Source organism: Pan paniscus, chromosome 6 (genome assembly GCF_029289425.2).
Source record: "Pan paniscus chromosome 6, NHGRI_mPanPan1-v2.0_pri, whole genome shotgun sequence".
Classification (NCBI taxonomy): Eukaryota; Metazoa; Chordata; class Mammalia; order Primates; family Hominidae; genus Pan; species Pan paniscus.
In genome coordinates this window covers 89,982,619-90,006,391 of record NC_073255.2, presented here as the reverse complement: position 1 = coordinate 90,006,391, position 23,773 = coordinate 89,982,619, and the positions used below count along the sequence as shown (strand labels likewise).

The following is a 23,773-nucleotide window of genomic DNA, read 5'->3' as shown; positions in this document are numbered from 1 at the left end:
AGACCCCCGCTCCATGCGCCACCCCCAGCCCCGTGCACCACCCCCAGACCCCAGCTCCATGCACCACCCCCAGCCCCGTGCACTGCCCCCTGCCCCATCTTCATTTGAGTGCTCATCTCCCACGTGGGTGGATGCAGCAGAAGTCCTGGCCGTGGATGTGTTTTCGATATGGGGACAGCATCTCAGACCCTTACTTTTGCCTTCAAAGAAAGCATGAACGCCTGGTAAAAGCTGAACAGTGGGCTCTGTAGGTATCCGGTTCTAGAAAGCCTGTTCTCATGACCCATCCTCTCCTTGGAGACTTGTTCTTCACACAGTCCCAACCAACCCCTGTTTTCCTCCCTTTGCAGACAAAGGAGAGCTGTTTGTATGGGGCAAGAACATCCGAGGGTGCCTGGGAATCGGTCGCCTGGAGGACCAGTATTTCCCATGGAGGGTAAGGCTGGCCGGGGAGGTCTTGAGAATGGATGCTAAGAGTAGAGTCACCTGACGTCACTGCAGACACCTCGCGTGCAGATGGGCCAGGACGAGGGCCATGGGACCTGCTCCCCCTTCCGGGTCCTGGCTGCACTCCTGCAGCGCGGCATGCTATGTCATTGCACACTCTGTGGTGACACCCATGAGATACCCGTGGTGCATCTGCATGGTGTGATGCGTGGGGGAGTGACACCAGGCTTCTTGGGGTGCAGGAGCTGGGTCAACCCATCCCGGCCCACTGACTGGGAGGTTGGAGGGAGTAGCCCACTCAAGCATCCAGTCCTATAAGAAGCCCTGTCGGAGGCCATCCTTGGGGTGGATCGGGGAAACAGAGGCACGATGGTGCAAAGGCTCTGGTAGGGTGCCATGAGGCTCCGGAGAGGGGGAGATATTGGATGAAGTTGGCACGCTAGGAGCTGTTTACAGAAGCCCATGTGGGGGAATGCTTCACAATGAATTTAAAAGAAAGCAGGATGTTTAATATTTAGATGGCCCAACCGCAGCTATGAAGTGAAAAAATAAAGTCGCTTCCTTAGGGGCGATAGTATGCACTTAGACAAAAAGGCTCCTTCCAGAATTACAGGGGAAGAGACGCTCATTCTAAAATTGTAGTTTACCTTAGTGTTGTTTACTAAGTCAGTTCTTTAAGGCATTCTAAAAAAGGAGGTTTTTGGGTTTTTTGAACATGAAACATATGTTCATGGTACAAAAAAATGCACTATGGAAAATGAGCCTCCCACCACCCAGTTTTTGTTCCAGAGGCAGCCACTGGTCCTGATTTCTTTATGTTCCTTTCCAGAGATAGTCTCTGCATAGAGACTGCTGTGCATGCGTGCTTGTGTGTGTGTGTGTCTGTGAGTACATACGTGTGTGCAGTGTGCATATGGGTGTATTTTATCAGAAGGTTGGATTTTAATTTGTTTTGAAATTGTGAAAAGCGTTTTTAAAAAGGACTTGCACCAGGTGTGGTGTCTCACACCTGTAATCCCAGCGCTTGGGGAGGCCCAGGTGGGCGGATCACAAGGTCAGGAGTTCGAGACCAGTCTGACCAACATGGTGAAACCCCATCTCTATTAAAAATACAAAAATTAGCCAGGCATGGTGGCGCACGCCTGTAATCCCAGCTACTTGGGAGGCTGAGGCAGGAAATCGCTTGAACCCGGGAGGCAGAGGTTGCAGTGAGCCAAGATCAGACGCCGCTGCACTCCAGCCTGGGCAACAGAGGGAGACTCTGTCTCAAAAAAAAAACAAAGGACTTGCAAAAGAAATGTGTGTATATATATGTGTGTATATATATATGTGTGTATATATATGTGTGTGTGTGTATATATATGTGTGTGTATATATATGTGTGTATATATACACACACATATATAAATATATATACATATATAATACATTTATATTATACATTTATATATATATTAAATATATATATATATATTTTTTCCCAAGACTATTGGTGGAGGCTCTGAGAAAGCAAGTTGAAATGGAGACTTTAACTTTGTTTTTTTGTTTTTGCTTATTGTGAAACAGGGTCTCACTTTTATCACTCAGGCTGGATTGCAGTGATGTGATCACAGCTCACTGCAGCCTTGACCTTCCTGGGCTCAGGTGATCCTCCCACCTCAGCCTCCTGAATAGCTGGGACCACAGGCGTACACCACCACACCTGACAAATTTTTTTATTTTTAGTAGAGATGGGAGTCTCACTATGTTGCCCAGGCTGGTCTCAAACTTCCAGCTTCAAGCAATCTGCCTCCCTCAGCTTCCCAAAGTGCTGGGATTACAGGCATGACCCATCACGCCCGGCCGACTTTAGCCTTGTTGGAAAGCTGTTTGTATAATAGAGTTGTTCCCAAGGTGGTGGGGCTTGCCGGCTTTCTCCTGAGCCTGAAAACTGCCGGTGTGAGGAACAGAGAGTCGGGCAGTGGGTGTGGCTCAGATAATGTGAGCATCAGTCATCTACATGCCCACTTGCTTTCTCACTGACTCCTCTCTTCTCTCACTTTGCCCTTCCTTTCGAAAAGGACTTCCTTCTGAGGGGGGAACTTGGGAAACAGTTAAAGCAGCCGGGTTTTGGGTGAAAGAACGCTGACGAGGGTCTGCCCCCCGCCCTCATTTCCTTCAAATCAGAGTGATCAGCCTGAGATTTGACTCAGGTCACGTTGCCCCTGCCATAAGGGCATGTGCAAAGCGCTGGTCCCTGTGCGGGCAGGGAGTGGCCGGAGCCCGATCCCATTGACATTCCATCTGGGTCACTTGCCCTGGCTCGCCACGCACCAAGTGTCCTTCTGGTCATTTGCTTTTTATTTTTATTTTTATTTTATTATTATTGTTTTGAGATGGAGTCTTGCTCTGTTGCCCAGGCTTGAGTGCAGTGGCATGATCTCAGCTTACTGAAACCTCCACCTTCCGGGTTCAAGTGATTCTCCTGCCTCAGCCTCCTTGGTAGCTGGGATTACAGGTGCATGCCACGACGCCTGGCTATCATTTGCTTTTTAAACACATTTGTGCCTTTGGGAAAAGAGCACCCCAGCCTGTCCCCGTGACGGCGGCATTTGGCGCCAAACCATTGTCCTTCCTCTTGCACATTCAGGGAGCCCCTAAGGGTTTGTGCAGGGAGTGGCCTCGACCCCTGTCCTCTTTGGATTGGGGTGGGAGAGTCCAGTCCCTTCTGATGTCTCACTTAAAAAAAAAATTACAAGTGATTTTTCTTTTCTTTGTTTTGTTTGTTTGTTCTTTTAGACAGGGTCTTGCTCTGTCACCCAAGCTGGAGTGTGGTGACAGGATCTCGGCTCACTGCAGCCTCTGTCTCCCAGGTTCAAGTGATCCTCCTATCTCAGCCTCCCGAGTAGCTGGGATTACAGGCTTGCACAACCACACCTTGCTAATTTTTGTATTTTTTGTAGAGATGGGGTCTTGCCGTGTTGCCCAGGATTTTTTTTTTTTTTTGAAACAGGGTCTTACTTTGTCGCCCAGGCTGGAGTATGGTGTGATCACACTCACTGCAGCCTCAAACTCCCAGGCTCAAGCTATCCTCCTGCCTCAGCCCCACAAGTAACTGAGATGTGGGATGGGATGACAGGCATGTGCCACCACGCCCAAATAATTTTTTTTTTCTTTTTTTTTTTAAGAGACGGGGTCTTATGTGTTGATCTCAACCTCCTGGTCTCAAGTGATCCTCTTGCTTCAGCCTCTGGAATAGCTGAGATTACAGGCATGTGCCACCACACCCGGCTTATTTTATTATTTATATTTATTTGTTTTATTTTATTTATTTGAGAGATGAGGTCTTCCTATGTTGCCCAGGCTGGTCTCAAACTTCTGCCTCAAGTGGTCTTCCCACCTTGGCCTCACAAAATGTTGGAACTACAGGGGTGAGTCACCGGCTTGGGTGATCTTTATTCTTTAAAACAACTATGTTCAAATTAATCTTCCGTAGGGGATATATTACATCATTTAAAAAGTATTCCAGAAAAGAAGAGAAAAAAAGAGTAAAACTTTACTTGTAGCTCATACACTGGTACCAACTAGTTATTCTTAGACTCGCAGAATTTGGCCTTTTCTGAGTATGTGGGCCCGGGAGGTGACATCTGAGCCACCTGATTCAAACCTCTGCTTCCAGAAACTTTCCAGGACATGTTTTTTTGCTACACGTTGAGACTCATCCCTCAGAGAGGTTCAGTGGTTTCCCAGGGTCACATATCTAAGTTGGAGTCAGAGCCAGGATTTGGACTCAGTTACATCTGACTTTTAAGACAATGCTCTTTCCACGGCCACCCACCTCCCTGGGCGAGCCTGAAGCTGGTGTGGAGAGAAGGCAGCACGCAGTGGCACGGAACATTTGACCAGGCGTTGTCTGGCCTTCCAAGACCCTCTGACCTAAGGGGGAGTGCCACAGACCTACAGCAGGCAGCGAGGGGGTGTGGAGTGGCCTTCACCCCTCATCCCCCAGGGAGCGCCCTGGCTTTCCACAGACAAACATTCCAGCCTGGCTTCGGGGAGGGCAGGGCATGGACAGCGTGCTGGGCACGTGATGTCCATTCTCTCTCATCCTCCAGACACCTTGAGGGTGGGGTTGCTCCCTCCACAGTGCGCACACGGGGACACGGAAGTCAGGAGCGAAGGGGCTTGCCCCAGGTCTCACGGCCCCTGAGCTCATTGGGTATAATTTGAACTTGCGACTCTGCCTGTAGACGGTGCTTCCCCTCCCCGTGGGCCCTGCAGGTCAGGACCGGTGGGGTCTGGAGACACAAGCTGGGGAGCTCGCTGACTTCTAGCCTCGCTTATACGACTCCTTCCATAGCCCTGGGTCTTAGGTGGTGGTTCTTTTTTTTTTTTTTTTTGAGGCGATGTCCTGCTTTGTCACCCAGGTTGGAGTACAGTGGCACAATCTGGGCTCACTGCAACCTCCGCCTCCCGGGTTCAAGCGATTCTCTTGCCTCAGCCTCCCCAGTAGCTGGGATTACAGGCATGTGCCACCATGCCTGGCTAATTTTTGTATTTTTAGTAGAGATGGGGTTTCACCATGTTGCCCAGGTTGGTCTCGAACTCCTCACCTCGGGTGATCCACCTGCCTCGGCCTCCCAAAGTGCTGGGATTACAGGTGTGAGCCACTGCTCCTGGCCGGTGGTTCTTTTTTTTTTTTTTTTTTTTTTTTAAATTATTGGCCAGGCGCTATGGCTCATCTCTATAATCCCAGCACTTTGGGAGGCCAAGATGGGCAGATCATGAGGTCAGGAGTTCGATACCAGCCTGACCAACATGGCGAAACCCCGTCTCTACTAAAAATACAAAAATTAGCCAGGCGTGGGGGTGCACGCCTGTAATCCCAGCTACTCAGAAGTCTGAGCAGGAGAATCACTTGAACCTAGGAGGCGGAGGTTGCAGTGAGCCGAGATTGCACCACTGCACTCCAGCCTGGGCGACAGAGTGATACTCTGTCTCCAAAAAAATATATATATATTATTTTATTTATTCATCTGTGTATGTACCCACCTAGGTGGTTCTAACAATGCAGGAGAGGAGTACAGGTTAAAAGCCGGGCACAGGCCAGGCATGGTAACTCAACGCCTATAATCCCAGCGCTTTGAGAGGCTGATGCAAAAGGATTGCTTGAGGCCAGGAGTTCAAGACCAGCCTGGGCAACATAGTGAGACTCCATCTCTACAAAAAACAAATGACCCAGGTGCAGTGGCGTGTGCCTGTAATCCCAGCTCCCTGGGAGGCTGAGGCAGGAGGATCACTTGAGCCCAGGAGTTGGAAGCTGCGGTGAGCTATGATCACAGCACTGCGCTCCAGCCGGGGGCAACAGAGCAAGACCTTGTCTCTAAACAAAAATTTAAAAATACAAAAGCAGCTGGGTGCGGTGGCTCACGCCTGTAATCCCAGCACTTTGGGGGGGCTGAGGCGGGCGGATCACGAGGTCAGGAGTTTGGGACCAGCTTGGCCAACATGGTGAAACCCTGTCTCCACTAAAAATACAAATATTAGCCAGGTGTGGTGGCGCATGCCTGTAATCCCAGCTACTTGGGGGGCTGAGGCAGGAGAATTGCTTGAACTTGGGAGGCGGAGGTTGCAGTGAGCCGAGATCGTGCCCCTGCACTCCAGCCTGGGTGACAGAGCGAGACTCCGTCTCATTGAAAAAAAAAAAAAATAGAAAAGCTGGTGCCATTGAACTGCAGAGCTGGGCGCCGGAGCAATCTCCCTTTCTCTGGCTCTCTTGTCCCCACGAAGGACTCACCGCTCAGGGTTCCTTCTTCGCGCACCCCCGTCTTTCACCTGGTGGGCGTTCGTTTTAGCAACTTGTAATTGTGGATAGGGATGTTCCTAAATGGATTCTGCTGAGACTTTTAAGAGAGTCACCAAGGCTAAATATGGTTCTGGTTTTTGGAACTGTTTCCCTCAGCAGCGGAGTTGTGAGTGTAAATTGGCTTAGAAGAAAAACGCCATTTAACCTTGCCTAGGACAAAAATAAAACATGGCTGAGGGCAGTCTCCTCTTGGACTCAGTTCAGAGACCGTGTGAGATTGTCCGCCAGGGGGAGCTGGAACCTTGGGGAGCCTCCCGCTGGTCCCTAGGGCTGGCTCCCAGGAGCCGGGCCCTTGCTGCCCACGCCACCCGCAGCAGAGACCATCGTGGCTTCCTTTGCTTTGGGCTTGAATGGCCAGAGCCCTTGGGGAGCAAGGACCTGGGGGCTTAAGTGCAGCCGTGAGGAAGCGCACTGTCCCGGGAAAGGTAAATAAAGTGCTCCCTAATGACTGGGGAGGTTGCTAAGAGGCGGTCGGGGCCCAGTCACTGCAGAGGCAGCCTGTTTTCTTCTCCCGCCAGCCTCTCAGGCTTTCTGCATCGACGTGCCTTTGCGATTCACTGGGCCCCGTTCTTGTTTGTTTAGTGATTCCTTAATAGGTTCTGCTAAAGACATTCATTTGTTTAGGGACAGGGCTGGGGGATGACAGCATGACTTGGTTTCTAGCATCCATCTGCTGTGGCCAGGAGTCCCTAATGGTCTTGTCTCCTGGCGTAGGTGCAGAGCTCCGGGGTCGGCGCCTGCCGCCTCTCGGCTTTTAGGGCTAGGCCATCTGGATTAGGCGGTTTCCCTCTTAAGCTCGGTAAACTCCACAGACTGTGACAGATCCCCTTTCCAGCTGTCACACCACCTGGCTGCGTGCTGCCACCAGGGGAGGGTGGTCGAATTCAGATCTGGTCAGTAGATCAAGTGCCAGCATCCTGGCAGGGGTCTTCCGGCCAAGCCAGGCAGGGTCACTTTCTTTGCAGTTGGCACTTAAGAAAGGAAGAGAAGGCCAGGTGCAGCGGCTCACGCCTGTAATCCCAGCGCTTTGGGAGGCCAAGGCAGGTGGCTCACGAGGTCAGAAGATCGAGACCATCCTAGCCAACATGGTGAAACCCCATCTCTACGAAAAATACAAAAATTAGCTGGGCATGGTACTGCATGCCTGTAATCCCAGCTACTTGGGAGGCTGAGGCAGGAGAATCGCTTGAACCAGGGAGTCGGAGGTTGCAGTGAACCGAGATTGCGCCACTGCACTCTAGCCTGGTGATAGAGCGAGACTCCGTCTCAAAAAAAAAAAAAAGAGATGCATATCTGCTTCTTTGCACAAAGAACCTCTGGAAGGCCAGGCCTGGGGATCACACCTGGAATCCCAGCACTTCGGGAGGCTGAGGCAGGAGAATCACTTGAGCCCAGGAGTTCGAGACCAGCCTGGGCAACATGGCAAGACCCTGTCTCTACAAAAAATACAAAAATAAGCTGAGCATAGTGGTGCATGCCAGTAGTCCTAGCTACTTGGGAGGGTGAGGTGGGAGGATAGCTTGAGCCCAGGAGTTCGACATTGCGGTGTGAGCTATGATTGTGTCTCTATAATCCAGCCTTGGCAACATAGTGAGACCTCTGTCTCTACAAACAAACAAAATTAGCCAGGCATGGTGGCACATGCCTGTAGTCCCAGCTACTTGGGAGGCTAAGGCGGGAGAATCACTTGAGCCCAGGAGGTTAAGCCTGCAGTGATTGCACCACTAGACTCCAGCCTGGGCAACAAAGTGAGACTCTGCCTCTTTTTTGTTTCTGAGCCAGAGTCTTGCTCTGTTGCTCAGGCTGGAGTGCAATGGCGTGATCTCGGCTCACTGCAACCTCTGTCTCCTGAGTTCAAGCAATTCTCCTACTTTAGCCTCCTGAGTAGCTGGGATTACAGGCGCCTGCCACCATGCCCAGCTAATTTTTGCATTTTTAGTAGAGACGGGGTTTCACCATGTTGGCCAGGCTGGTCTCAAACTCCTGCCCACCGCGGCCTCCCAACGTGCTGGGATTACAGGCGTGAGCCACTGCGCCCGGCCTAGACCCTGTCTCTTAAAACAAAAACAAAACAAACCTCTGGAAAGTTAATAAGAAATCAGTTAAAAGTAGTTTTCAGTTCAGAGGCAGATGGGGACTGGGGCAGCTGGTGATAGGGGTGGTAATGAAAGACTTTTTTTTTTTTTTTCCGAGACAGAGTCTTGCTCTGTTGCCCAGGCTGGAGTGCAGTGATGCGATCTCAGCTCACTGCAACCTCCACCTCCCAGGTTCAAGCGATTCTCCTGCCTCAGCCTCCCAAGTAGCTGGGGTTATAGGCGTGCGCCACCACACCCAGCTAATTTTTGTATTTTTAGTAGAGACAGCGTTTCACCATGTTGGCCAGGCTGGTCTTGAACTCCTGACCTCAAGTGGAGTCCACCTCAGCCTCCCAAAGTGCTGGGATTACAGGTGTGAGCCACTGCGCCCAGCATAAAAATCATTTAATAGCTTTTTCTTCTTTTTCACTGAATGTCCTTTTATCTTGCAGCTATGTGAATGCACTACCTAGTCATAATAAACAAGAAAGAGAAAGCAGAGTGCCCCTTTCCTGGATAGCTGGATTGGCTATGGCCCTGGGCACACCTGGAGTTGTTGAGGGTGTCCGTTTCCATGGCGAGGCTATAGAACAGTGGGCGCCCTTCCAACAGGCTACAGCCTCCATGTCTCAGTGAGGCCATCTTCTTGCTCCCTTGAGGCTTGGGCTGTCCTCTGATGCCATGTTGTCAGCCCAGACAGGCAGTGTGATCAGGGCTCCTGGCAAGGGTCTTTGAGACACAGCCACTGCCCCTGCTTGGTGGTCGTGACTTGGGACGCAGCCTGCCTGTGACTGGAGCTGGGGGTGACGGGTAAGATGAGTGGAGATGTTGGGCCAGTGGGGCCTGATTCCCAGACTGGACCTGCAAGGCAAGAGACAGGGTTTCTGGAGCTTGTTTTTGAGACGGAGTCTCGCTCTGTCACCCAGGCTGGAGTGTAGTGGTGCAATCTTGGCTCACTGCAGCCTCTACCTCCTGGGTTCAAGCAATTCTCCCACCTCAGCCTCCCGAGTAGCTGGGATTACAGGCGCCCGCCACCACGCCTGGCTGGTCTCAAACTTCTGACCTCACGTGATCCGCCTGCCTTGGCCTCCCAAAGTGCTGAGATTATGGGCGTGAGCTACAGCGCCCAGCCCCTGGAGCTTCTTAGTGAGCCATAACAGTGGCTCCCAGGAGAGATCTCTGAACACCTGGCCTGGGGGCATGGAGCCTAGTGGGGTTAGGGTCAGAGGGGAGCAGCCCCTGTAGGGCGTGCAGGTTCCAGGGATGCACACAGGCCCATGTTCCTGCCCGACGTGCCCTCTCAGGCTGATGTGAATGGTGATGGCTGCCATTGACTGGAGGGAGTTGGGATGGCCTTGTCCTCATGACCACACGCAGTTGTCCTGATGGACCTGCTGGGGAGGCCTAAGTGCCCCCATTCCCAGAAGGTAGGGAGCCGAGGCTCAGAGAAGCTGTCTCCTACTGAGACAAGCTGTCTCCTACTGAGTCTCCTACTGAGAGGCAGGGCCGGGTCGGCCAACACCAGCGCCTGTCTCCTCTGGGTGCGCCACCCCCACCCATGGTATGCTGCATCTTATTTTTCAGGTGACGATGCCTGGGGAGCCTGTGGACGTGGCATGTGGCGTGGACCACATGGTGACCTTGGCCAAGTCATTCATCTAAACCTCCCTCACCTGCTTGGGCGGCCCCGTCCCGGGAACCACTGGCACTCCTTGGCAGAGGCCAGCGCGTGGCCAGCCCCCCGGGGTTCTTGGATGGTGGTGGCGGAGGACCCTGCGTGCAGTGTGACGCTCTGTCCTGAATCCCTTAGCGGGTACCTACCAGGAGGATCAGGGCAAGGTCCCTCTCCAGTTGCAGGTGAGGCCTGCGGAACTCAGCTTGGATGGCAGCCTTTGGTGGGCCGCTGTGGCCCGCACGTCTCTGTTCTCTCCAAGTAACATGCGACGGTGTCTGGTGTCACGTCTCGCCTGAGAAGCCCGTCTTAGGAAAGCTTAGCTTGAACACAGTGCTCGGGAGGTTTCTGCTCTGTCTGTCATGGCAGTCTCTTGGTTTGTGTCTGGCCAAGGCCATGCGTGTGCCTCGGACCGAGCCCCAGCTTAGGCGAGGGAGTCAGGCTGGCTTCCGCCCTCGGTTTTCATTCAAGCCACCCTGCTCATGGCCCTTCCTGGCCGCCTGCCACACCGCAAGCTCACTGGGGGGACACTAGAAGCACCGTGGCCTGGGATTCCATCTGGAGCTGTCCGCAGGTGCCAGCCCCAGCCTCCTACCACGCTCACTGCCTGGCTTGGAAAAGTTAAGAAGCCCCTCAGGAAGAGAATCGAGGCCAAGTTCCTCTGCGCCGAGGGCCCCGAGCATATCCGCCAAGGCTCAGCTGCAGTGCCAGGCGGAGGAGGAAGATCCAGAAATTGTGAACAATGTTTGATTTAGTAGCGTGACTTGCCTTTCCCTTTAAAAACATCTTTTACAAATCTGTCTTGGAATAAAGTCTATTTTCTGCCTTTTGGTTTTTAAGCTCTGAAGAGATCTTCTTAAATCTTACTTGATCATTTAGAGTTTTGCTTTTATAAACAAGCCTTTTGATACAGAGGCAGAAGCCAGTGAAAAATACTTTTATAGAGATGAGGTCTTTTTATTTTATTTTTTATAGAGACAAGGTCTTGCTATGTTGCTTAGGCTCCAACCCCTGGCCTCAAGCCATCCTCCTGCTTAGGCCTCCCAGAGTGCTGGGATTATAGGTGTGAGCTACCGTGCTCAACTGAAAAATAGTTTAGAAGACAGTCCTACTTGACAAATATTTTCTTTTTCTTTTCTTTTCTTTTTTTTTTTTTTTTTTGAGACACAGTCTTGCTTTGTTGCCCAGGCTGGAGTGCAGCAACATGATCTCAGCTCACTGCAACCTCCACCCCCTGGGTTCAAATTATTCTCCTGCCTCAGCCTCCCGAGTAGCTGCGACTACAAGTGTGCGCCACCACACCCAGCTAATTTGTTTTCTGTATTTTTAGTAGAGATGGGGTTTCACCATGTTGGCCAGGCTGGTCTTGAACTCCTGACCTCAGACGATCTGCCTGCCTTGGTCCCCCAAAGTGCTGGGATTACAGGTGTGAGCCACCGCACCCAGCCATACTTGACAAATATTTTCTGAACAGATTATACTCCCGCAGTTCAGTTGGGAGAAAATACTTGGTACTCATGTCACAGGCTGGACTCCCATGCCCTGTCTGCCTTTACCTCGTTCCTTTAATGCGTTCACAACAGATACTTGTCATGTGCCCCATCGGTGCCCAGTACTGTCCTCATGCTGGGGCATGTGGTGACAAAAATCCCCGCACCATGAAGCTTACATTCTAGGGAGGGAAACGGGAAAAATGAGAAGCAGCATGTGAAGTGGTTCTGTGGGCCGTCGAGAGAAAGCAGGAGGAGAGGATGGGATCTCGGGAGGGCTACCCTTTATTTATTTATTTATTTAGTTAGTTAGTTATGAGACGGAGTCTCGCTCTGTCGCCCAGGCTGGAGTGCAGTGGCGCGATCTCGGCTCACTGCAACCTCCGCCTCCTGGTTCAAGCAATTCTATCTCAGCCTCCCGAGTAGCTGGGATTATAGGTGCCTGTCACCACACCCAGTTAATTTTTGTATTTTTAGTAGAGATGGGGTTTTGCCATGTTGGCCAGGCTGTTCTCGAACTCCTGACCTCAGGTGATCCGCTCGCCTTGGCCTCCCAAAGTGCTGGGATTACAGGCGTGAGCCACCGTGCCCAGCCTAGAGCTGCACTTTAAAGTGGAATGGTCACCCAGCCAGCAGTGTCCTTGCTGTGACCTGCGGCCATGAGAACCAGCCACTCAGATATCTAGGGGAGGGGCCCTTCACCTGGGCTGCGAACCCCATTCTTAGGTTTATTACAGTCAAATTTTCTCATAAACTTGAAATAGAAATTGAAAACCATGTGTCATTTTTCCTTCCTGAAACCGTTACTGGGGCTGGGTCTAAAGTCGCCTCTGCAGTGAAGCAGGGTAATCCGACCTCAGTGAAACTCAAGCCGCAAAGCATGTATTGATCTAGAGACGGTAAGTGCCCCTGGAGGTCAGACCCGGGTCACACTGGGCGGGGTTCAGGATGGCAGGTGAGGATGGGGGATGCAGGGTCTCTGGAGAAGGTGAGTTTTTAATAAACCTCCCACCCTAATGGCAACCAAGATACAGATCTAGTAATGATCTTTTTTGTTTGTTTGTTTGAGACAGAGTCTCTCTCTGTTGCCCAGGCTGGAGTGCAGTGGCATGATCTCAGCTCACTGCAACCTCCGCCTCCTGGGTTCAAGCAATTCTCTTGCCTTAGCCTCCCGAGTAGCCGGGCCTAGAGGCATGCACTAACACGCCCGGCTAATTTTTGTATTTTTAGTAGAGACGGAATTTTGTTACGTTGGCCAGGCTGGTCTCGAACTCCTGACCTCCAGAGATCCGCCCACCTCGGCCTCTGAAAGTGCTGGGATGACAGGCGTGAGCCACCAGGTCTAGCCCCAGTAATGATCTTGACTTTGGACATAGCAAGCAGTGTAGAAGCAGGGACGTCCTTCGGTTTGTCTTTTCTTTCTTCCAGCTGGGCTCTGTCTGCCCAGGAGGGTTGCTTGGCTGTGCCTTCTGTGGGTCACGAGGGCTCCTGGTTGGAGCTCTTCTGCTGTGGACCAAGCCTTCTCCCCAGCTGTCACCTGTGCCTGCATCTCAGCGTCTGTCCTCTCTTTCCCTAATGCCGCCCCTCCCCCAACCCCAGCATTTGACACACATGTCCATAGAAACCCTACTATGCCATTAGCTCGGTTGCTAGGCTTGATCATCGTGTTCCTGCAAAAAATCAGTGTTTGCAAGCTCCCGTCTCCTCTCGCTTTAGTGAGCACGTGAATGGCACCCACGATGGAGTGAGCCTTGTACCAACCCCATGTGTCCCCAGGCCATTCTCCATACACACGGACTCTGTTCCTTTCTCTCTGATGGGGTCAGTAACCAAGGTCAGAGAGGCACCCGGGTGGAAGACGTAGCGTGTCCAGGTTGTCAGCCTTGAGGAGGCCCCCCCATCTCCCTCGGACAGTTTGCAGGGGTCGTAGGTCCAGTTTTCCATCCTCTTCGCCCCTGCAGGTATGCAGACCGCCACTCCACACTAATTTCTTCGGGGAAGAGATGGGTCTCACTGGCATGAAAACCCTTCACAGCTAATCCAAGCTCAGGTTGTCAACCTCAGTAGAACGCTGTCATGACTTGTTTCTTGAATACATGGTCAGCCCACATTTTCATTAATTCAGGAAATACTTCTGCGCTGACTGTGCTCTGCATGACAAAGTCAAATCCTGACAAATAATGCCCTAAAGAGAAGGCTCGGGCACGGCCCAGCAGGTTGCATTCTGAGGCCAAGTGCCCAGTGCCGTGCCTGGGCCAGAATCAAAACTCAGGATGTGCTTATGAAATCCCACATTTCTCTCGCCTTCCACCCGGTACTAGCATCTAAAGGAGGCCTGGCCTTCACCTGGACGGCAGTGGGAGCTGCTTAACCTGTTATGGGAGGCCGGGCGCAGTGGCTCACATCTGTAATCCCAGCACTTCGGGGGTCCGAGACAGGCAGAGCACTTGAGGTCAGGAGTTTGAGACCGCCTGGCCAACATGGCAAAACCCCATCTCCACTGAAAATACAAAAATTAGCCGGACGTGGTGACGCGCACCTGTTGTCCCAGCTACCCGGGAGGCTTAAGCAGGAGAATCGCTTCGCTTCCCTGCCCTACTCCACTCTTCGACCTTGGGGAGAGGCATTCCTCTCCCGAGACTGGGTTTCCCCCCGGAGGCAGGAGGATGTCATCTGCCACTGGCACAGGTGGCTTCACAAGGCTCAGTGAGCTGCCTCCCAGGGACCCTCCCTTGCCACGGAGCCACGTTCTGAGCTCCTCAAGTGGGTGCCAGTCTAACCACTGCAGCATCTGAGGATGCAGTCACCAGACTACCCACAGGCCCTGATCCAGTTAGCCCCAGCTCACGGGCTGTCGTCCATCCACCCCTGCCTGGTCTGACTTCCTCCACCCCTGCCTGGTCTGACTTCCCATCTAGGCACTCCTGCCCCCGCCCATGGAGTAGGAATGAACACTGGTCTGCGCGCCAAAAAAAAAAAAAAAAGGCGGGAAGCGGAGGTTGCAGTGAGCCAAGATCACACCACTGCACTCCAGCCTGGGTGACAGAGCAAGACTCTGGCTCAAAAATAAATAAATAAAAATAAAAATACAAAAATTAACCATGCATGGTGGCATGTGCCTGGAATCCCAGCTACTCAGGAGGCTGAGGCGGGAGAATTGCTTGAACTGGGGAGGCGGAGGTTGCAGTGAGCCAAGATTGCACCACTGTACTCCAGTCTGGGTGACAGAGCGAGACTCTGTCTCAAAAACAAACAAACAACTGTTCTGGGGTCTTCTCTATGCAATCCATGGCACCAGGACTGACCTAGTGGCCCAGCTTAACCACCTGATGGGACAGACCCTTTCAGAGATGGCCATGAGGGCAGCACCCGGCACTGGCCCAGCCCCGCCCCAGGCAGCATCTGCTCCAGGCTCTGTCCTGCCTGTGATCGTGCACCAGGCACCTGTCCCTGCCTCCAGGACCCCACACTTGCTTTCTCCCTCCCAGGGGACACTATGCAGCTACCCGAGACGCTCCTGCTGCACCAACCAAGGGTTCCGAATTCATTAAACACCAGCCCCGATATTTAACATGGGAGACAGCAGCAGCCTGGGTTAAGCCTGAGCTGGAGACAGTGTTAGGAGTCCTGATAGCTGTGCTTTTCTTGGATTTGGGGCCACCATGAGGTGCATCCTCTGTGGTCATGTTTAAGAGGATAAACCATGGCCAGGTGTGGTGGCTCACGCCTGTAATCCCAGCACTTTGGGAGGCTGACGTGGGCTGATCACGAGGTCAGGAGTTCAAGACCAGTCTGACCAGTCTGAGACTGGTGAAACCCCATCTGTACTAAAACTATAAAAATTAGCTGGGTGTGATGGCACGTGCCTGTAGTCCCAGCTACTTGGGAGGCTAAGGCAGGAGAATTGCTGGAATCCAGGAAGCGGAGGTTGCAGTGAGCCAAGATTGAGCCATTGCACTCCAGCCTGGGAGACAGACCGAGACTCCGTCTCCCCCCCCCACAAAAAAAAAGATATAAACCATGGCCAGGGGCGGTAGCTCACGCCTGTAATCCCAGCACTTTGGGAGGCCGAGGCGGATGGATCACCTGAGGTCAGGAGTTCAAGACCAGCTTGGCCAACATGGTGAAACACCGTCTCTACTTTTTAAAAATACAAAAATTAGCTGGGTATGTTGGCACATGCCTGTAATCCCAGCTACTTGGGAGGCTGAGGCAGGAGAATCGCTTGAACCAGGGAGGTGGAGGTTGCAGTGAGTCGAGATCACACCACGGCACTCCAGCCGGGGTGACAGATTGAGACTCTGTCTCAATAAATAAATAAATACATAAATAAATAAATGGATAAACCTAGATACTGTTGTCACCTCCAACCAGGAGGCACTTGTCTTTCCAGAGAAACATCTTACTCTTGCTCTGGTAGCAGGTGGCAGCTGAATCCCAGGAGGCCAGAGTGGAGCACATGAAGTCATGCCAGTCAGAAAGATGCCCCGTTTGAGTTCCCTCCTTGGGGCCTCAGACTGGATAGGCTCAGGCTAACGGTGGTAGCTGGTTCCACAACTCCAGCAGCTGATGTGCATTCCAGGAGGAAAATTACATACATATATATATATATATATATATATATATATATATTTTTTTTTTTTTTTTTTTTTTTTTTTTTTTTTGAGACGGAGTCTCGCTCTGTCGCCTGGGCTGGAGTGCAGTGGCGCGATCTCGGCTCACTGCAAGCTCTGCCTTTTGGGTGGTTCAAGTGATTCTCCTGCCTCAGCCTCCCGAATAGCTGGGACTACAGACGTGCACCACCAGCTCCAGCTAATTTTTGTCTTAATATTTTTAGTAGAGATGGGGTTTCACCATGTTGGCCAGGCTGGTCTCAAACTCCTGGCTTCATGTAATCCGCCCACCTCGGCCTCCCAAAGTGCTGGGATTACAGGCGTGAGCTACCGCGCCTGGCCCCGGGAGAAAAATATTGAAGATGAAGAAGATGATTGATAAACCACGTGCTCCCCAGCACGTACTGTATGCCAGGAGCTGCAGATGGGGTGGTGAGAAGAATGCCTGCTTTCAAGGGTGTGTGTCTTGTGGCTGGTCTGCCACCTGCCCTGCAGAGCAGCCAAGGCAATGATGTTCATAAGAGGGACTTTGGGCAGGGTGTGGTGGCTCACGCCTGTAAATCTCAGCACTTTGGGAGGCTAAGGCGGGCAGATCACCTGAGGTCGGGAGTTCGAGACCAGCCTGACCAACATGGACATGGAGAAACCCCGTCTCTACTAAAAATACAAAATTAGCCGGGCATGGTGGCACATGCCTGTAATCCCAGCTACCCGGGAGGCTGAGGCAGGAGAATTGCTTGAACCCGGGAGGCAGAGGTTGCAGTGAGCCAAGATTACACCATTGCACTCCAGCTTGGGAAACGAGCAAAACTCCATCTCAAAAAAAAAAAAAAAAAAAAAGAGTGACTTTGGGATTCCTTGGAGCAGATTCTACCCCTCAAACCTGGGGTTCTCATTCTCAACCCTGCTTGTACAACACTATACCATAGAATCATCTGGAAGCTTTTAGTTTTTGAGACGGTCTTGCTCTGTTGCCCAGGCTGGAGTACAGTGGTGCGATCATAGCTCCTTGCGGCCTTGAACTCCTGAGCTCAAGTAATCCTCCTGTCTCAGCCTCCTAAGTGGCTGGGATTACAGGCACGCAAGCCATGCCCGGCTAATTTTTAAAATTTTTTGTAGAGATGGGGGGACCTCACTGTGTTGCCCAGGGTGGTATTGAACTCCTGGGCTCAAATGATTCTCTTGCCTCAGCCTTCCAAAGTGTTGGGATTACAGGCATGAGCCACCTCGCCCAGGCTTTTTTTTTTTTTTTAAAATATATAATATAACATTTTGCATATTTATTCATCAGTTGCTGGACATTTGGGTTGGTTTCACTTTTTGACCATTATAAATAATGTCAAAACATTCATGTATAAGTTTCACATTGGCCCAGCGTTTTGTTTCTGGAATGTTTTTGTGTGAACATAAGTTTTCAATTTTCATGGATGTATACCTAGGAGTGGAGTTGCTGCTCATTCATTTAATTTTTTTGAGTTTTGACATTTGCGTCATTTAATCTACAACACACTCTGTAAATTCCAAGATACTGAATATTTATTTCCCTGCATACAACTTGGGCTGTTCCTTGCAGGCTCATGGCAGGCTTTCTGCCTGCTTTTCTTGTGTTTCTGCCGCTAAAGTAGGGACCCAGGCCGGGCGCGGTGGCTCATGCCTGTAATCCCAGTACTTTGGTAGGCCGAGGCGGGCGGATCACTTGAGGTCATGAGTTCGAGACCAGCCTGGCCAATATGGCAAAACCCCATCTCTACTAAAAATATAAAAATTAGCTGGGTGTGGCAGTGTGTGCCTATAGTCCTAGCTACTGGGGAGGCTGAGGCACAAGAATCACTTGAAACTGGGAGTTGGGGGCTGCAGTGAGCTTGGATTGCTCCACTGCACTCCAACCTGGGTGACAGAGCGAGACTCCATCTCTAAATAAATACATAAATGTAAATAAATAAATTAGGGAACCCTCTTGGTGCCCAGTAGTCATCAGAGCTTATAATGACCAAGTACGTAGAAATGGGCCCCACCCATGGTGGCTGATGCCTGTGATCCCAACACTTTGGGGGGCTGGGTTGGGAGGATCACTTGAGCTCAGGAGTTCAAGGGCAGCCTGGGCAATATAGCAAGACCCCCATCTCTACAAAAAATAAAAAAATTAGCCAAACATGGTGGTGCACGCCTATAGTTAACAGCCACTCTGGAGGCTGAGATTGGAGGAGTGCTTGAGACCAGGAGTTCGAGGCTGCAGTGAGCAAATAAATTTAAAGAAAAAAACAAACAAACCAGGCCCTGGGTCTAGCTGATGCTGCCTGAGTTTCCCACTCAGCTCAGGTAGACATCTGTTGGAAAAACATCCCAAATGTGATGTTCTGCTACCAACCTTTACAAGGCGAAGACCTCCACATTCAGTTGCCAAGAACCGTCAGAGCAATCACCTTTTTTGTTTTGTTTTGTTTTTGGAGATGGAGTCTCGCTCTGTCGCCCAGGCTGGAGTGCAGTGGCGCGATCTCAGCTCACTGCAACCTTCGCCTCCCTGGTTCAAGCGATTCTCCTGCCTCAGCCTCCCAAGTAGCTGAAATTACGGGCACACACCGCCATGCTTGGCTAATTTTTTGTATTTTCGTAGAGACGGGATTTCACTGTGTTGCCCAGACTGGTCTTGAACCTCTGAGCTCAGACAATCCGCCCACCTTGGACTCCTAAAGTGCTAGGACCACAGGTGTAAGCCACCACGCCCGGCTGCAATCACCTTTCTTTCTCGGCTGTCCTCCAATGTGCATCCAGACCTGTTGCTTTTTCTACCGCATTCCTTCTTTAAAACATCAAGATATAAGTCACATAACATAAAACCATTTACAGCACACAGCTCAGTGGTTTTTCGCAAACTGTGTTGTGCAGCTGTCACCATGATTTCATTGCACACATTCCCTTTCGGTGCATATTTTCTTTCCGCTTTCTTCACCATGTGAGCTGATCCGACACTCCCTCCCCTGCCCTAGTCAGCTGAAATTCACATGACAAAACCAGGGTCGGCAAAGTGACCAAAGATGACGCCCTTTCCTTTTGTGGCCTTTGCTTTATTTTTTAATTTTTTTTTAATTTATTGCTTTTTACAGACAGGGTCTTGTTCTGTTGCTCAGGCTGGAGTGCAGTGGTGTCATCATAGCTCACTGGAGCCTCCAACTCCTGGGCTCAAGTGATCCTCTGGCCTCAGCCTCTGAGTAGTTGGGATTACAGGTATGCACCACCACACCTGGCTAATTTTTTTTTTTTTTTTTTTGATAGAGACTCGCCCTGTTGCCCAGGCTGGAGTGCAATGGCATGGTCTCGGCTCACTGCAACCTCTGTCTCCCAGGTTCAAGCGATTCTTCTGCCTTAGCCTCCCGAGTAGCTGGGATTACAGGTGGCTGCCACCACGCCTGGCTAATTTTTATATTTTTAGTAGAGACGGGGAGTCACCATTTTGGCCAGGCTGGTCTCGAACCCCTGACCTCATGACCTGCCTGCCTCGGCCTCCCAAAGTGCTGGGATGACAGGCGTTGAGTCACTGCACCTGGCCCACCCCACTTCTTAATTACCACTACGGGTCCTTCTTTGCCTTTGCATTCTACCTGCTGTTTCTTGTCTAAGTCTAACTCTCCCGTCCCTCCCTGCTTCTCTGTCTTCCCTCTACTATTGGCCGGCAGCTGGTCATTTCCTGGTCCAAGCACAGCACCCCTTTGTGGTCCATCCTAGCACTGCATCCCTTGTAATGCTCCGGGAAGGACCCCTGGTGCAGGGGCTATAGTGGGTCCCCAGCACCAGCATAAGGGGATGATTTTGAGAGTTTTGGGGCAGTCAGGATCGCCCATGGATGTTCCGGCTCCAGTGGAATTATCTTTTTTTTTTTTGAGACAAAGTCTCACTCTGTTGCCCAGCCTGGAGTGCAGTGGCACAATCTCAGCTCACTGCAACCTCCACCTCCCGGATTCAAGCCATTCTCCTGCCTCAGCCTCCCAAGTAGCTGGGATTACAGGCACCCGCCACCATGCCCAACTAATTTTTGTATTTTTTTTTTTTTTTTTGAGACGGAGTCTCGCTCTGTCGCCCAGGCTGGAGTGCAGTGGCGCGATCTCGGCTCACTGCAAGCTCCGCCTCCCGGGTTCACGCCATTCTCCTGCCTCAGCCTCCCGAGTAGCTGGGACTACAGGCGCCCGCTACCACGCCCGGCTAATTTTTTGTATTTTTAGTAGAGACGGGGTTTCACCGTGTTAGCCAGGATGGTCTCGATCTCCTGACCTCGTGATCCGCCCGCCTCGGCCTCCCAATTTTTGTATTTTTAATAGAGATAGGGTTACACTATGTTGACCAGGGTGGTCTTGAACTCCTGACCTCAGGTAATCCTCCCGCCTCCACCTCCAAAAGTGCTGGGATTACAGGTGTGAGCCACCGCACCCAGCCCTCCTGTGGTATTACCTGAAGGCCCGAGCGACAGGACTTGTCTTCAGACCCCAGGCATAAAAGCTTCTCAGCAGCTAGAACTCTCTTGGGCTCAGGGTGATGGAAGAATATTCAGCTTCCATTTTCACTCCCGGTCTCCAGGGTCTCTTCCTGTGGGCCAAGGGTGAGGCAGGGTTGGGATGGGGGCTGATGGGGCCTAGGGCAGGTATGGGTCTTCAGCTCTGCCCTGCTCACAGCTACCCCCCCATGGAAAATCTCAAGAGAGGAGAAGGGGAAGGGTGTCAGTCTAGAACCTGCCGGTCTCAAGCCCATCTTTTCTTGCTGGCACAGCCCCAGTGTCCCGCCTACCAAGAGGGCAGTAGCCAGAAGCACGGTGCTCCTCTTTCCTGCCTGCAGGATATCTAATCTGGAGGTATCAGCTTCTGGGCTTCTGGAACTTACCTGGAGCTGTGATGTCCATGGCAGGGCTCTAGGTTTGGGTCAGAGACCCTTCAGCCAGGCAACCAGCCCCTGACCCTTCCCTTGCCATCAGAAAGGCCCCGTCCAACTCCTTCCCCCCACCATCCCCACTCCCAGGCCTGGCTCTGCCCAAGGTCTGGGTGGGGATGCTGGGCATAGTAGCTGGCCTCCAAGATGGCCCCCAGTCATCTTTACCTCCTGGTTTCCACCCACTTATGTAGTTCCCTCCCATGTCAAATCAGAGCTGGGCCGTATCACACCAGAGCATGGTAGAGGCAACGGCGTGTGAATTATGTGGCTAGGAATAAAAATAACACTTTGGTTTCTAACCTGGACCCTTGAATCTCTTGCTCTGGGGGAAGCTGGGCGCCATATTGTGAGGACACTCAAGCAGCCCCGTGGGTTGGCCCACATGGGGAAGGACTGAGGCCTCCTGCCTACAGCCAGGCCTCACTTAGAAGTGCATCCTTCAGTCCTTAGTTAAGATTTCAGACAACGGCAACCTCATGAGTGACTCTGAGCCAGAATCACTCAGCCAAACTTCCTGAATTCCTGACCCACAGAAAATATGATCTATAAATAATGATCATGTTAAGCCGCTAAGTTTGGGGGCAACTTGTTATACAGCACCAGGTAACTAATACAACCCCTCCAGCTCTGGGGGCCCTTCCTCAAATTCTGGGTGTTTTTCTACCCGCCTCTAGCCCCTGGCCTGTGTTCCCCCGACCACAGTGTGGAGGAGAAAGAGATGAGACCAGGTTCTGGCTAGATCAGCAAAAAACCAGACGGCCACCAGCCAGCATCGTTTTTTTTTCTTTTCATTTTAATTAACACTTTACAAAGTACAAAATATACTGTCTTTTTTGGGGGAACATTAGGTAATTTTTTTTTCTCCAACATACAGTACATGAATCTCGAGGGTTTTGTGTTTCTTCAACAAGAAAATAAGCTTGAGGGCCCCGGGGGGTAGGGATAAGATGGCAGGTTCTCCCCTTCACCCAGATCTTGGGACCGATGGAACGCCGCTGCTGCTGCTGGTGACCCGGGCACGCCAGGTGAGGGTTGGAGGGGGTTGTGGGCAGGAAGTCCCCTGCCCCCACTACGATGGGGGGGGCTCTGGGCAGGGCAGAGGCCCCTCAGTACACCATCCATCCACTCACCCCCATCTCAGGATAACGGAAATGATTTTGGCATAGAGAAAGAGGAGGGCTTGGGACTGTTATCAGCTCCCTACTCTTAGAGGGAACTCTGCTCAACTCTTCCTAGACCGTCTTCTGAATACAGGTAAACTGAGGCAGTGGAAGGGAAACCGCACTGGCCTTGGCCTGTCTTGGGACCTGAACTTGGCCTGCTGTTCACCCTGCCACCTCCAAAGTTTGGGTGAGGGGCAGGGGTCTCCAATTCTTCTGGACCTTCTTCCAGAATGAGCCCCAGTAGATGAGGGAGTGCCGGCCCCCACAAACTCTCCCTGTGAACACCATCTGCAGGATGGGATGCCTTTGAAGAGTCAGCACGGGCAGCCCCAGCCCCTTCCAATCACAGCTGGGCTGTATCAAACCAGAGCATGGTGGAGGCAACGGCGTGTGAATTCTGAGGCTAGGGATAAAAATAACACTTTGGCTTTTACCCTGGGCCCTTGAATCTCTTGCTCTGGGGGGAAGCCGAGCGCCATATTGTGAGGACACTTAAGCAGTCCTGTGGGTTGGCCCACCTGGGGAAGGACTGAGGCCTCCTGCCTACAGCCAGGCCTCACTTAGAAGTGCATCCTCCAATCCTTAGCTAAGATTTCAGACAACAGCAACTGCTCAAACTGTTCCTGACACCTTTGCCCCCCTCCAGAGTAGTTCTGACAAGTGGGGTGAGGCCATCCTACCAGAGACGCCCCACCCTCTCCCCTGGAGCCAGGGTCTGCATTCGAGTCCTGCCCTCACTCACCTAATCATTTCTGCACTCAAGGCCCGACAGCAAGACTGCTACTGAGAACTCAAAATACTCCAAGAGCCAGTTCCATATCTCAGGTGTGGGCTCTGCACACGTGCACGCACACACTGTAATGCATAGGAACACATCCACGCTCACACGTACATGCACAAACGTGTGCATAAACGCACCTAGGCCTGCACCCCCACTCCTAGCACACAGGCCACCCTGCACTTTCAATTTCCATAGCTCCTCTTCCCTTATAGTGACAGCCACAAGCTCTCTCGGCCACCAGGCTGTCCCTGGATGCCATGGCTCAGACCTCAGGCTCCTGCCTCTGCTCCAGGCTGGCTTCCTTCCCTGGGGCCTCTTTCGTTATTTTCTTGTAGAGGCAGGGTCTTGCTATGTTGACCAGGTTGGTCTTGCTATCCTGGCCTCAAGCTATCCTCCCGCCTTGGTCTCCCAAAGTGCTGGGATGACAGGCCTAAGCCACTGAGCCCGGCCTCCTTTGAATGGGCCCCCGCCAGGCCTAACCCCCTCCCTCAGCATGGTACCCAAAGCCAATGTCTTTTCTCTGTTGGAGAAGCCCCCTGGCCTCACTCAGGCTCTGCCTATTATACTAACCAATGTCTCCAATGCTCCAGGCCCTGCTCGAAGCGGACTAGAAGGTTGGGGGTGCTTCTTCCCGTCCCCATGCAAAGCGCTTCACTCAGGAAGTGGCGTCAAAAATCCCATTGGCCAGGCAGGGTATCTCATGCCTGTAATCCCAGCACTTTGGGAGGCGGATCACCTGAGGTCAGGAGTTCAAGAACAGCCTGGCCAAC

General features: G+C 51.9%; 1 protein-coding gene across 1 annotated transcript in view; it reads left to right on the top strand.

The window, feature by feature from the left end:
• Positions 1–10,878, top strand: part of RCC1L (RCC1 like) — a 34,434-nt gene extending 23,556 nt beyond the window's left edge. Inside the window, exons 10-11 of the mRNA XM_003810302.5 lie at positions 351–436; positions 9,952–10,878. Coding sequence (XP_003810350.2) covers positions 351–436; positions 9,952–10,029 — 164 coding nt within the window. The 3' untranslated portion in view covers positions 10,030–10,878. The remainder of the gene's footprint in view (positions 1–350; positions 437–9,951) is intronic.
• The last annotated feature ends 12,895 nt before the right edge of the window (positions 10,879–23,773 follow it).